Source organism: Podarcis gaigeae, assembly GCF_964106915.1.
Source record: "Podarcis gaigeae genome assembly, chromosome: 3".
NCBI classification, from domain to species: domain Eukaryota; kingdom Metazoa; phylum Chordata; class Lepidosauria; order Squamata; family Lacertidae; genus Podarcis; species Podarcis gaigeae.
This window is the reverse complement of record NC_139680.1, coordinates 68,902,498-68,915,434: the sequence shown is the minus strand read 5'-3', so window position 1 is coordinate 68,915,434 and position 12,937 is coordinate 68,902,498. Positions and strand designations below refer to the sequence as shown.

Sequence of the window (12,937 nt, the reverse complement as noted above, 5' to 3'; positions counted from 1 at the left end):
CATTTGTAACACAGCTCTATTTTCATGCCAAGAAACATTGCGAGAGTCCTAAGAAACACTGCTGAAGGCACTACTTTTCAGTACTTTCTGTGTGCTGTATTCATTTACACTGCAATTGCTTGTCTTGCACTGGTTTAAAGGCCTGGAAGGTGTCTGTTTCTTTGGCAAAAGGTGTACTAGAAAAGCACAATTATCCTACAATAGGTTATCTACATATCAAAGACCTCAACAGGTGCAGTGTGCGGATTAGCAGGTTGATTACTGCATGGTTCCTTAATGTTCATGCACATATACTAAGGATAGACAATGGCTCCTTGGAAGGATGACCAGGCTGGCAACTTCACACTTGAAAATTTTGCCAATATTCCTTCTAAATGCAAAAAATAAGGACAGGTCAGCAGAAAATAAGAACTGCCCCTAAATAACTAGGACAACTAGAGCCTGTATATATGAAAGATAATTATTGCTAAACTTTTTCATATTTTGTCTACTGTGTCTATGGTAGTGCAACTAGTGGCAGAATCCTGACTTTGGGCAGAAATTGTAAACCTATGGTCTTCCGGTTGTTTTTAGACTACAATGCCCAACCTCCAGTGGTGCAGCGGTATACTGTGAAATGCAGGCACCCACTCTCCCTATAGCCATGCCTCTTCTAAGACAGTAGAACAGTAGTCTGATGAAGAGTTCTGCTGAACTCAAAAGCTTACTGACCAGCTGAGTGCCTGAGGGCCCTGCCCTTGCCTCTCTCCACCTGGCCTAGGGTGGGGCCTGACAGGCTGGAGCAGCTCCTGGTGGACAGGCCACAAGGCCACTGCTGGACCTCCTGGTTGGCCTCTACACCAAGTGCCAGTCGCTGCTCCAGAGGGACAGGCTTGTCTTGGACTTCCTCAGGTGGGAATGGGCCTCCTGATTATTGAAAGCAATATGGGCTAGTTCCTCCTCAACAGTGCCTAGGCAGGCTACCTGGAGTCAACATCCACCTTACCACTGGCAGTAGGCCTGAGAGCCCCATCATCTCCACCATGGCCCGCTACTCAGGACCCCAGCCAGCAAAGCATCTGGCTGAGCTGGCTTAACAATAGGTATTGCGTGCATTTGTGTATTTGAATGAACTGAACAGAGTGAAAGGTTATGAGTCATGGGGGTGCAGAGATTGTGTGAATGAACTTAGTGCTTAGCTTCTATTTTAATTGCTATTTTGTTAATGTTTTAAATATTGTTTAGTGGATTCTAAATGCTGCATTGATTTGTTAATCACACGACCTGCCATAATTGTGAAGTTTAGCTTATTTTTTAGTTGCTGTTCTGTTACGTTTTTATAGATTGCAACTGTTTTATTGATAATTTGTTAATTATTTTATATGATGTATGCTGTATTCACAATGTACTATTATGTTTTATTATGTTATGGTTATTTATTGGTTGTAAGCCACTTTGAGATTCATTTGAATGAAAAGTGGCACAGAAATACAGTAAATCAAATCAAATCACTTTTTTGTAACTTTTCAGTTAGGGAATTCAGAATTTTTGAAACGGAAAGTGACACTTTAACATTTAGCCATGCATACCAGTATCACCTCTCTCTTCTTCACTTATTTTGTGGGTTTCTCTCTGGGGGGGCGGTGAGGAATCTGTGGCACTCCGCATGTTGCTAAACTACAAATTCCAATGTATTCATTAGTTGTTGTGTTGGCTGAGCTGATGCGCTGATGGGAGCTGGGAGCCCAACAACATATTGAGGGCCAAAGATTCCCTGCCTCTGCTTACAATGATCCAGATTGATGGATCATAAGTTGTGCAGGTCTGGGCGAGGAAGTTCAGCTTCTTGCTCAGCTAGGAAACTCAGTATGTGACCTTGAGTCATGTGCTCTTGCTTAGCCTAGCCTACCACAAACACTTACTGTAAGAATAAATTAGGGAAACCCCATGTATGCACCTGGAGCCTCTTGGAGAAGGGAGGGGCATACTGGCTTGTTTGCTGTGAGCATGTTATGCCATGGCACCCTTTAATCAAATTCCCAGGCTGCTCAACATTAAAATGAAAAATGGCAAGTTTACATTACAAAACACACACAACTCTCCCCCTAAGAAGAAAGCTATGTCTCAAAGCAGCATAAACACCGTCAAAAGAATAAAAAATTAAAACTAATTGCACAATCCTGTGCCTCTACTTAGAAGTTATTTGAGTTTATTACTTGCAGGTAAGTATAAAAACCAAACAAAAACTGCAAAGAAATGTGCAAGATTTCAACTTCGGCAGAACCGGATGATGAGCAAATAAATAAGCAGTGAAGAAACAAAAACAAAAGCGTGGGAAAAGCAACTTAATTCGTCCGTCCCCATCCCCCCCCTTCTGTTTTGTTTGGGCTTCTTTTTCCTCCTGGTTGTGGTTTATTTTGGAGGAGCGCTCTATTTGCTCAGTGTCGAATTTGAGGAAGAGTTCTTGCACACTACTCCTAATTTACAACCTTCTGCATGAATACCGCTCAGCTGGTTAGAGCATGGTGCTGATGCCAAGGTTGCAAGTTCAATCCCCATATGGGACAGCTGCATATTCCTGCTTTGCTGGGGGTTGGACTAGATGATCCTCAGGGTCCCTTCCAATTCTGCAACTCTTTTTTACAGGAAATGGGGCAGAACCGAAACATAAACCTTCAGTTGTCTGCTGTCCCGGGACCTTTATACAGCACTATCAAAACTTCTGCGGTTCTGGTTTGTGCCTGTTTGTTCGTTGTCTCCAAGAACCCTGTTGCTAACGAGCATGATTGCTGGCCCCTTAAAGCCTCGTCAAGTGGCAAAGGAGTTCCGCAGACGCCTGTTTCGCAGCAACAAAGAAGCGTGCCGATTAGGGCTGCAGGCTGGAAGATTAAGACGCCCTAGAAAGCAAACCACGCGAGAGGGGGGCTTGCAGTGCAGACGCCGCGGCCGAGCTCGCTCTTTATTCGACTTTTCCGGCTCCTCCGTTCCTGCAGCCGTCGAGCCCCTCCCTGTGCAAATCACAGGGCTTCGCTAGCAGGGCCCGCACCATCTTGCAGGCGCGCTCGGTCTCCTGCGGCGGCGTCGCCTCCGCCTCTTCCTTCCGCAGGTTCGCAGCGCTCCGAGCCGTCGAGGCGGGAGGAAGGCGCAGCTGGAGCGCGCGCGCGGCTCGGGCTGGCTGGCGGAGGGGAGGCGGGGTGAAGGGCAGGCGAGGCGAGACCTGTGGCGCTTGCCCGCGCGTCAGCCATATTGCAGCAGCAGCAGCCGGGGAGGGGCAGCAGCGACGCCCACACGCCCAGAGGACCAAGAGCGCAGCCAGAGAGGACGCCCAGTACCAGCCGCAGCAGCCGCCTTGCCTGGTCGGAGCCACACGGACCTGCCACGGCGAGGTAAGGACCCCCGGACGAAACCCCGCCCCACCCTCGACGGTCCTCACGGGAGTTGGGGAGGGGGACCGGGAAGGAAACTTGGCGGCGACCAAGTGGCGCGAAGTTGCTTTTGTGGCGCTGCAGCCGAGGCTTCGGCAACAGGTGGGGCGGCGGGGGATTAGCGCCCGGCTCTTCTTCCGAGAGAGGAGTTGGCGCACTTATTTAGCGCTTCTGGAAGCGGCGCGTTTGCATTCTGCCCAAAAAGCCTCATTAAGTTTTTCTCCTCCCGCCGCTTTCCAGAGACTCTTTGCGCTTCTTGAAAGCTGAACCGGAAAGTGCTGCTTTTCTGTTCCGCCTCGTTTGAGCCGCCCTGTCTTGCATAGCCCGGCCCGAGTCAGCCTAGTGGGAGAAGTAACCCCCCCCCACTAGTTCAGCGCCTCTTACGCCCAAGGAAGTGGGGAAAGGATTTGCCGCTTAAATCCGCGCCCCCTCCCTTGGGAATGCTCGCAACAGGATTATTACTCACATCCTCTGCAAACCGGCCTATTTCGATTCGGGTCTTGAATTCTTTGGATCTGGGGGTATTAAAGGGGTGACCGAGGCAGCGATCCGAAGCGCGCTTTCCTGGAAGTCGGCCCCATTGAATCCCACGGGATTTACTTCTGAGTAGAGGTGGCTGGGATTGCGCTGTTAGGCAGCTTGTTCTTACTTGTCCCGGGGTTGGAGAAAGGGTGGGTCCCCTCTCTGAGCCAGGGATGAAATATTGGGGGGGGGGGTCACGTAAGCGATCACAATAAGCAGCGCACGCAAACCATTTGGATGGCAAACTTCGGGGGGGGGGTTCCCTCGAATATCTCCTTGGCGTTGGCTCCTATACCTCCCTCCCTCCCTTTCCATGCCATGCACGCAGGTGGGGGTGGCGGGGTGGGAGCGAGTTTTGCTTCCCGTAAACGGGAGCGAATACGAAACTCCGTTGGCGGCAACTCATTCCGGAGTGATTAATGCAAGTACAAAAAGCAGAGCTATTGATAATACGCGGGCCGGTTCTTCCTCAGCGTGTCGTTTGACGAGGGGAGGAAGCTGAAGCAGTTCCTGTCTGTGGGTGAAAGACTGCAGGTTACATCAGACCTACATTTTGAGCTACCGGGAAACTCCTCTTGCCCTGCCCCGTTTCGAGGCAAAATGAAGCCTTGACTCTGTAAGGTTGTTCCCTCGCAAGCTTCAGCCCTTTATTGAATGTGGGGACTCGGTAGAATCATTGCCTGCAACTTGCTTGCTTCAGCGCAGTCTTAATGCGGGAAGGGAGGGGGGCGGGGAGGTCCCTGATCTTTATTTAAAAGGGCTGTATAGCTAGTGAATTACTGCTATGAGATCTTTAAAGCAGAGAGACTTTGAACGCAGACCGTTTCCCTTTAAGGCTTAAAGTTTTAAGTCAAGGGGTTTAGTTGATTCCGTGTTGCTTGGATACTTGTTCTGTAAGAGACCACTGTTTGGAAAAACTTGAAATATGATTAACTCTCCACACACGCGCACACACATGCATGTCCTTGAACATTTTTGAAATTGTGGTTGTTCCTATGGGTGTGGCTGAGCAAATGACCTTCTCTCCTTGCAATCAGACTCCTCTTTCGCTGGGTGAGGTTGCTGGCTTTATGTTTTTTTCTATAGGGGTTGGCGTAACTAAGTAATTATTGGTCATGAGTGAATCATCCTTGCTTACTTAACCTGCTTAAAGCTGCAATCCTATGCACATTTATATGGGAGTGTGTCCAACTGAGCACACTGAAGAGTTACACCTGAGTAGGCTTAAGTAGAACTTCTCTATTGAACTTCTCTCCCCACGCCTTGCACTGTAGTTTAACTTTAGTGTGTTATTTATTTGGATTCTTTGCGCAGATCTTGTAGAAGAAAGGAGGAATATCCTTAGGCTGCTGCATGAATATTTGCTTTTGGACCAACAAGAACACTTCAAGAACCGAAAATGCCAAAACCAGTAAGTGTTTCCACAGAACCTTACACTGTTCATTCATTAGTGCTTCATTTAGTTGTTTTTCTTAGGACAAGAATTGTAGAAGTTACAGAATTGTAGTTGGAAGGGAACCTGAGGATCGTCTAGTCTAACCCCCTGCAATGCAGGACTATGCAGTTGTCCCATATGGGCATTGAATCTGCAACCTTGGCATTATCTTAAAGAAACTATACTTTGAAAATTTATAGCACAGCTGTCCCTAAATCGGGTGAGGGGTGAGGGAAGGGGTGCTAAGCTGTGACTCTCCAGATATTGTTGGACTACATCCCCCATGATCCCTGACTGGCTGAAGCTGTTGGGAGTTGAAATACAGTAATATCTGTCCAAATTCAAATAACATTTTTGTTCTGTCAAAATAATTTCTAATGAAATTATTATGAAAGTTAAAAAAAATCTTTATTATAAAAAACCCCATTACCTGATTGAGGCTATATGGGATTTGCCTCTGAGTAGGCATGTTTAGGATTGCATTGTAAAAAAAGAACAAACAGCAGGAACTTGTTTTTTTCATATCCCACAGAAGGTAGGAGTTGTGTTTACATATGAACATTGGTCCATACTGATGCTTTTATGAGTCTGCCATGTTTTATATGTTTACTCTCTAACTTTTATACTCGCTGGCTTGAAAGTTAATTGAATCTAAATTTAAGTTTGTTATACTTCCCACCCCCACTGTGTAATCACATTCAGCAGAATCCTAAACATGTTTACACAGAAGTAAGCACTGTTCAATAGGGCTTACTTCATAATTGCACTTAGGTTTGCATTTCAGTAACAAAACTTCAAGCAACTAATACTATCTGTATTAGAGCTTAACATCTCCTCTAGCTGTGGCCCCTTTTTGACCTTGCACTGTGTGATCACACTGAGAGCGACTTTTCCTGAATTACTTTTCACACCAAGTCACAGGTTGCATGGATACAAAGAATTTGCTTCTCCTGCAGAATTCGTATCTAAGGAGCAGTTTAATAATGAACTTGGATTTCAGAGGAATGGCAGAGTTCATTAGCTTGATAAAGGGTGTTTTCTTCAAGAAAGAAACTAAAGTGTTAATTCAGCCTGTGTAAATGGGTTATAAAATGACTCAGTTACTTTACTTAGAGATTAACTGTACACATTGGATGTTCATAAGTTCAGTTAAAACTCCATGGATGCCATGTGAGTTCTTTGCCATGGTGGTGGGGAGCTGGTTTGTGTGGCGGTGGTGTCTTGCAAATTGCTACTCTCAAGCATAAGTTCTGGCTAGCTACCTAAAGACTTGGTAGTGCTGCAAAAATTCTTGACACTCTTTTGTCCTTTGACCTCATAACTGTTGTGGCAAGAGGTTATGAATAGAGCAGGGTCGTTTTTTCATTCTGAGGGCCTTTTTCTTTTATGGACAGTCTTCCAGGGAGCTGCATGCCGTTGGTGGGCATGGCCAGAGCAGCCCATGTGTCGCTTGTACTATAAGCTACATTCCAGCTACACAAAAGTCAGAGGTTTCCATGCACACATCCAGGCAAGCAAGAGGCATTCTCACAGTTCAAGGATACATTCCAGCCATGTAAAAGCACTTAAGGAGGGTGCAGAGCAGGCATAGTGATGGATTGGCCCGGGGAAAGTCCTGGGGGTCAGATAGAGTGGCCTGGAGTGCTGCATTTGACCCCCAGGCCTGAAATTCCCCACTCATGGCCTATTAGTTCTTCAGCCATTTATTTCAGCTTCCCACAGGGGGGAAGTTGTGGCTGAAAAGCTGTTTGTGCTACTGTTAAGCAAAGGAGCTTTTCTCTGTCCTGGAGATCAATCCTGTGCACACTTAGGTTAGGTGTAAGTTCCGTTAAATTTGGTGGGACTTAATTGTAAGTAATGTTTAGGATCGAGCTGCTGTAGCAGAGATATGTTGGTCTAAGATGATTTGATTTTGCAGAAAACATTGTGAAACACTTCCCCCCTTCAAGGAAGCTTTTGCCATTGCTGCTGCTAGTCTAAATCAAGGACATTTGTCACTATATATGTGTGTGAGCAAACAAACAGAATCAGTCCCCTCAAGAAATTAGGACCAGCTCCCAAGTCACTGAAAGTCTGACAGGGCTTAGTGAAAAAATTGTTTTTGTAATTTTTCAAATATTATTATTTAAAATGTTTTTAAACAACTCAACATCCTTACAGATCCCAAGGCAGCATACAAAGGGCATGGCTGACTAGCCATACCAAAATAAAATGCAGCAATACAAAAACCACAATCAAATGAAACAATGCATGTCCCACTCCTTTGTTGCTGCCAAAATGCTGAGGAGATCCATTTTCTTGATTTGAACTCTTTGATAAAGAGCCAGCAATATATAAATCACTGTCATCTTTTAGACCATTAGGAGGGTGGGTTAAAATGGCAGGATGAGTTTTTAGTGAGAACCTACTTCTACTGTAGTTGGGTAGTTGTTGTTTTTTCCAGCTGCTGCATTGCTCCACAGGTGTGGCAAGTTGGAGTGATGTGGATTGAAATGGTTAAAACTTTGACTTGAGAAAAGGGAGATAAATATGTTTGCCAATTGCTGATAACTCCGTTTCCACCCTTAGAAACTGAAAGGTTTACTTCATTATGTATGTGACAGCTAGCTCTCTGTTCAAGGCAAGCTACTCTTTTTGTCCACATTGTGACTAGAGATGGAAGAGAAATTAGCTCTGAATTTTTACGTGAATACTTCAGAAGGGTAGCTTTCTTACCTTTGAAACAATCCTCAATAACTGTTCCCAGTTTAGAGATGAAGGAACTAAAACTTGAGTGTGAGCTGCCCATGGCTATCCAGTTAACTCAGAGTTTTGAATTGGTGTGTTCTCATCATGATTCTGACGAGCAGCTAACCTGTTGCCCTCCAAGGGTTGTTGGACTCCAGCCAGCATGCTCAGTGGTCAGGCATGATGGAAGTTGTACAACAACATGGAGGGCCATAGGCTAACCAGGCCTGCCATACAGGTTTGTGGAGAAGGTGTGAGGTCACTGCCAGAAACATGTAATAGAAATAGGTCATTGCCTGAAACTTGTAATGGGAACAGAATGTTTATAAGTCTGCCATAAGCACAAAATACCTTTCTTAGATTAATATTGGATTCATTATTCCTACTGATACTTTCCAGGACAAAATGCTATACCTTAACTTCAAGGGTATCCATGCCCCCTACATTTCCTCCTTCCTCCCTTCATATTTTTCCATTCTCCCACTCCACCCCACACCCGGATGTTATTGTAGTGATGATAGAAGTCCACTTCCTATGTAATCTGAGGCTTTCTCCCATTTTCAATCCAGCTGGATAGAGCAGTTAGGTGAATTAGAAACTCAAGTTCTGTGAGAATGCCCTACCTCAACATGACCTCCTGGGCTCTGGTTAGTTACACAGAAACATTTCTGTAGGTTGAGGAAAAGTTCCTTCATCTAATCATCTAAAGCTGCTTACAACTGTGTTCTTAATTGTGCCTGAGCTTGACCTGTCAGCTGACGAGTGGAGCAACAGCTAGTAGAGGTGAACTTGTTCTTCCTTCTCTTGCAGTCAACAAATGTCTTGAGAGCTAAAATTCTGACCTGGTCTGCAAGGTAAATGGGGAAAGCCAGCTATCACCTTTCCAGTAATTTCTGAGCTGTGTGGTGCTGCTGGGGATTTACAGGCATGGATCTGTGATGGTTCCTACCAGAGCAGTGTGTGCACAGCTTTCTACATAATCAGCAGTTAAGTAGCTCTTTGACTGATACAGTTATTAGGAAAGGAGAAAAATCACCATGGGGGATTACCTAGCTTAAAGTTATTGCTGATCCACCCGTTTCAAAAAAGCGAAGTTTAGTTTCGGAATTCTCCCCTCTCTTTGCTCCAGCTCTACCCTCTGCAATTGCTAATACTGCTGAAGAGAGATGCATATTTGTTTACAGGCTCACAACTGGAAATAAGGTTGCCTTTGCAGAACTGAAGCTGCCCAGAATTCTTTACAGGCATTTGGGCGTTCAAAGATTCCTTCCCTTGGAGAACGGGACTGTCTCTATAACATGGGCTGGGAACCTTTGGTTCTCCAGATGTTGCTGTAAAACTCCCATAATTCCTGGCTATTGCTTATGCTAGTCTGAGCTGGAGCTGGCAGGTGTTGTAGGTCCAGCAACATTTGGCAGACTACAGGCTCCCCAAGTTTGCCACAGAGAAGCAGAAGCTATGCGTGCAACCCACCTTTATCCCAGCTTCAGTTCTATGAAGTTCACTGCCGTGACCCTAAACACTAGGAATTAAGCCCAGTAGAACATGGGGGCTTATTTCCAAGCAGTGTTATGGGCTGAAAATCTCTCATAAGTTCATTAGTAACAATGGATAGATGCCAACTGTAAATAATACCATATTAGGCAAGCTTGGACGTTTCAACTTTTTTTTTTTTTTTAGCTTAAGTTGTTAGGAGCTGGAGTCGGGTGTAGGTCAGCAATAAAAAAACAAAAAACCACTGTGTCAGTGAAGTTAACTCCTTATTCATAGAAACCAAAACAGCGCAGGCCTAGTGATCCCAGCCATGGGTGTAGCCATGATTTATAGAAGAAGAAGAGTTTGGATTTGATATCCCGCTTTATCACTACCCAAAGAAGTCTCAAAGCGGCTAACATTCTCCTTTCCCTTCCTCCCCCACAACAAACACTCTGTGAGGTGAGTGGGGCTGAGAGACTTCAAAGAAGTGTGACTGGTCCAAGGTCACCCAGCAGCTGCATGTGGAGGAGCGGAGACGCGAACCCGGTTCCCCAGATTACGAGACTACCGCTCTTAACCACTACACCACACTGGGTGGTGAACCTTGGTTACTTAAGTATTTTTATTGATTTACCTTGGCTATACCCATGATCCCAGCAACTCTTCCCCGTAGGTCTTTCCCCAATGAGGCAGTTGTGAGAACTGAAGTCTGCCCCCCCCTTCCCACAGCTGCTTAAGTCCCCTCCTCTGAGTTACAGTCTCGGCAAATGCAAGTAGATACTCTGGGATAAATTAGACTGAACTGATATGAATAACTTTTTTTTTTTTAAAGGATAATCTAGCAAATAAAAAATGGTACTGCACTAGGGAACAAAAAGTTAAAGCCCACATCAAACATGAGGATGTATTTCCCCATGATAATCAGCTTCTGTAAGCCACTATGTTATTTTTTTAAAATGGAAAACAGTTTAGACATAAGTACTCTCACCGAGGTTCCAATCTGCACTGAGCCCGTCACACCTCCTGTATAAAAAATTATTCTCACAACTGTCCATTTCATGAATGGCTTCATATCTGGTATGGTGCCTAGACATTCTTGTGTAAGACCGTCATTTAAGACCTGTCTGAAAATACCAAGTGCTAAAATAAAATTGTACACTGATTCACAGGGCAGAGCTTGTTGAAAGGCAGCTTAAACTTTAATTCAAAGCAAATGCATTGGAGTAAAGAAAATATTAAGGTACAAATATTAATATGAGACAGGCTCTAGAGATTTTTATATTTGCCTATGTTTCAGGATATCTTTACACAGGCTGGGCAGAGCCTAATGAATTAGTTTCTACTTGCATGTACAATATGTCCTGCTTTTCCAGCAATAGCAAAAAGTGTGTACATGGAACACATGGATAAAATTATATTTGGCCCTGTTCCTTAAGAGGTTTGACTATACTGTTATGTTCGTGAGAGCAGGAGGTACTGTTGAATTGGGCATATGGTGGAACAGTTTTTCTCTGCGTATTAGCCAGAAGGATGTAATTACTAGCCTATTTCCAGTGCCTGCCATCAAATGATTGCTGCTTTCTTTTCATTCACCACATAAAGTCTATATGCTTTCTTTGTATTTTAGAACACTTCCTAAATAAAGCTTAAGCATCCATTCTTAGCATAATCATCTCCTTTTATTAATGAACTACCAATCTGCATACAGCTGTTGCAACAAAGAAATCTGATTAGGGAGGAGTTTGGTACAGTCGGCTGCTGCTTTTCTCTGTGTTTGGCCTCGTACAAAGGGTTTGTTTAGTCTCTTATAGTATGTGTGGCGCAAAGGCACATGAATCATTTGTCACCCAAAACTGGACAGTACTATCCTAATCTGTGTAGATATAAACATTTACCATTTTACAAAATGATGCAGCTAGCTTCATCAGAGTTTTCTTCTACATTGAAAATCAGTTCACATTAATTTAACAAGCTCTATGGGCTTGGGGGAATATTAATATTTTGCATAAGTAAAAAGTCATGACTTTAGTCCCAAATGTTGGATGTTAACCATAGCCAAAAAGTATCTCTTAGAAAATCCCTTGATGTTTCATATATTTGACCATGATACATACCACCAAGTGCTACATTCCCTGGTGACATAAAGTATGTAAGCAAAGATTTCTCCCAAAGATGATGAAGCATCATAAGTTAGAATGACAGTTCTTCAGTCCAGGTGAAAGGCAGTTAAAAGGAGGTTTATATATTTTTTTTAAAAGCCACCCGCTAACGGTGCCTCAGTCTTATATGAACTTTAGTTTATTGGCTCTCATCCAGTCCACTACTGAGGCAAGACAACTGTCCAGCACATCCACTGCAGATATAAAGGAGAAGCAGAGCTGTGTGTCATCAGCATATTGCTGACAACATACTCCAAAACTCCAGATGACCCCACTAAGTAGTTTAATATAGATGTTAAATAGCATGGGGAATAAAATTGAACTCTGAGGAACCCCACATTGAAGACTCCATGGGGCCAAAGAGCACTCTCCAAGCATCACCCTCCCGAAGCAGATTATTCTCTTTTTAGACGCCAAAAAGCATTTGATAATGTGGAGAAGCAGCATTTTAATTGTTTCTTGAACCTTTTAAAATTAGCTATTTTAGATGTTGGAATCTGTTTTCAGTAAGGGTCTTTTCAACAATCAGTTTTTTTTCTGGTTTCTGTTATACAGAAGGGCATGTCAAAGTTACTCCTCCTCCTGTTATTATTTGTGCTTTCATTAGAGCCTTTGCCAATTGATACTAGGAAGAACAAGGTGACATTTGCAATATAATGTTATCCCTAGTGTGTCTGTGTTACCTGATCCTAAAGCTGATGGGGTTGAGGGGCAAATAAGTTCCAAAATATAAATTACAGTAAGGTTGTGGAAAATTCTGGCTCATTGACTGGGAAAAGAGTAAGCGAATTAGTTTATTGCTTAGAAGAATAACAGCTATTTATTGTGTAAAATACTTTTTCTTATTTATGAATATTGCCATTCAGGTTAATCTTTCTATCTTGGAAATGTATCTGTTTTTTGTTTTTGTTTTTAATTTAGATGGGCAAATATGTCTCAACAGCTACTCTAGGAGGTTCTTTATCAAGTTAATAGAGGAGCCTAGGAGTTCTTTATATTTAAATATACCATCAAGCAGTCGAACTTGCTTCAGTGTATGACTGGTTTCATCCATTTGAAAAGCAGAACATGGTTTATTTATTTTTTTAATGACTCAACATGTTTGCTTTGGTTTCAAAAATGGTTACGGCCCATGATGTGTTAAACCTGGATTCCATTATTGCCTTATTTACATTAGCGTTAACTTAGATCATGTTGAAGACTATCATTATTTA

The 12,937-nt window shown here is 43.6% G+C and overlaps 1 protein-coding gene across 2 annotated transcripts in view; it reads left to right on the top strand.

Moving 5' to 3' along the window:
• Positions 1–2,687: 2,687 nt before the first annotated feature.
• EZR (ezrin) overlaps positions 2,688–12,937 on the top strand; it is a 37,452-nt gene continuing 27,202 nt past the window's right edge. The window contains exons 1-2 of one of the 2 annotated variants that reach the window (XM_083732496.1): positions 2,688–3,365; positions 5,241–5,337. In XM_083732496.1, the coding sequence (XP_083588622.1) occupies positions 5,326–5,337 (12 nt within the window). In that variant the 5' untranslated portion in view covers positions 2,688–3,365; positions 5,241–5,325. Of the gene's footprint in view, positions 3,366–3,597; positions 3,756–5,240; positions 5,338–12,937 lie in introns of those variants that run through there. The other variant, XM_083732497.1, reaches the window with a different exon arrangement.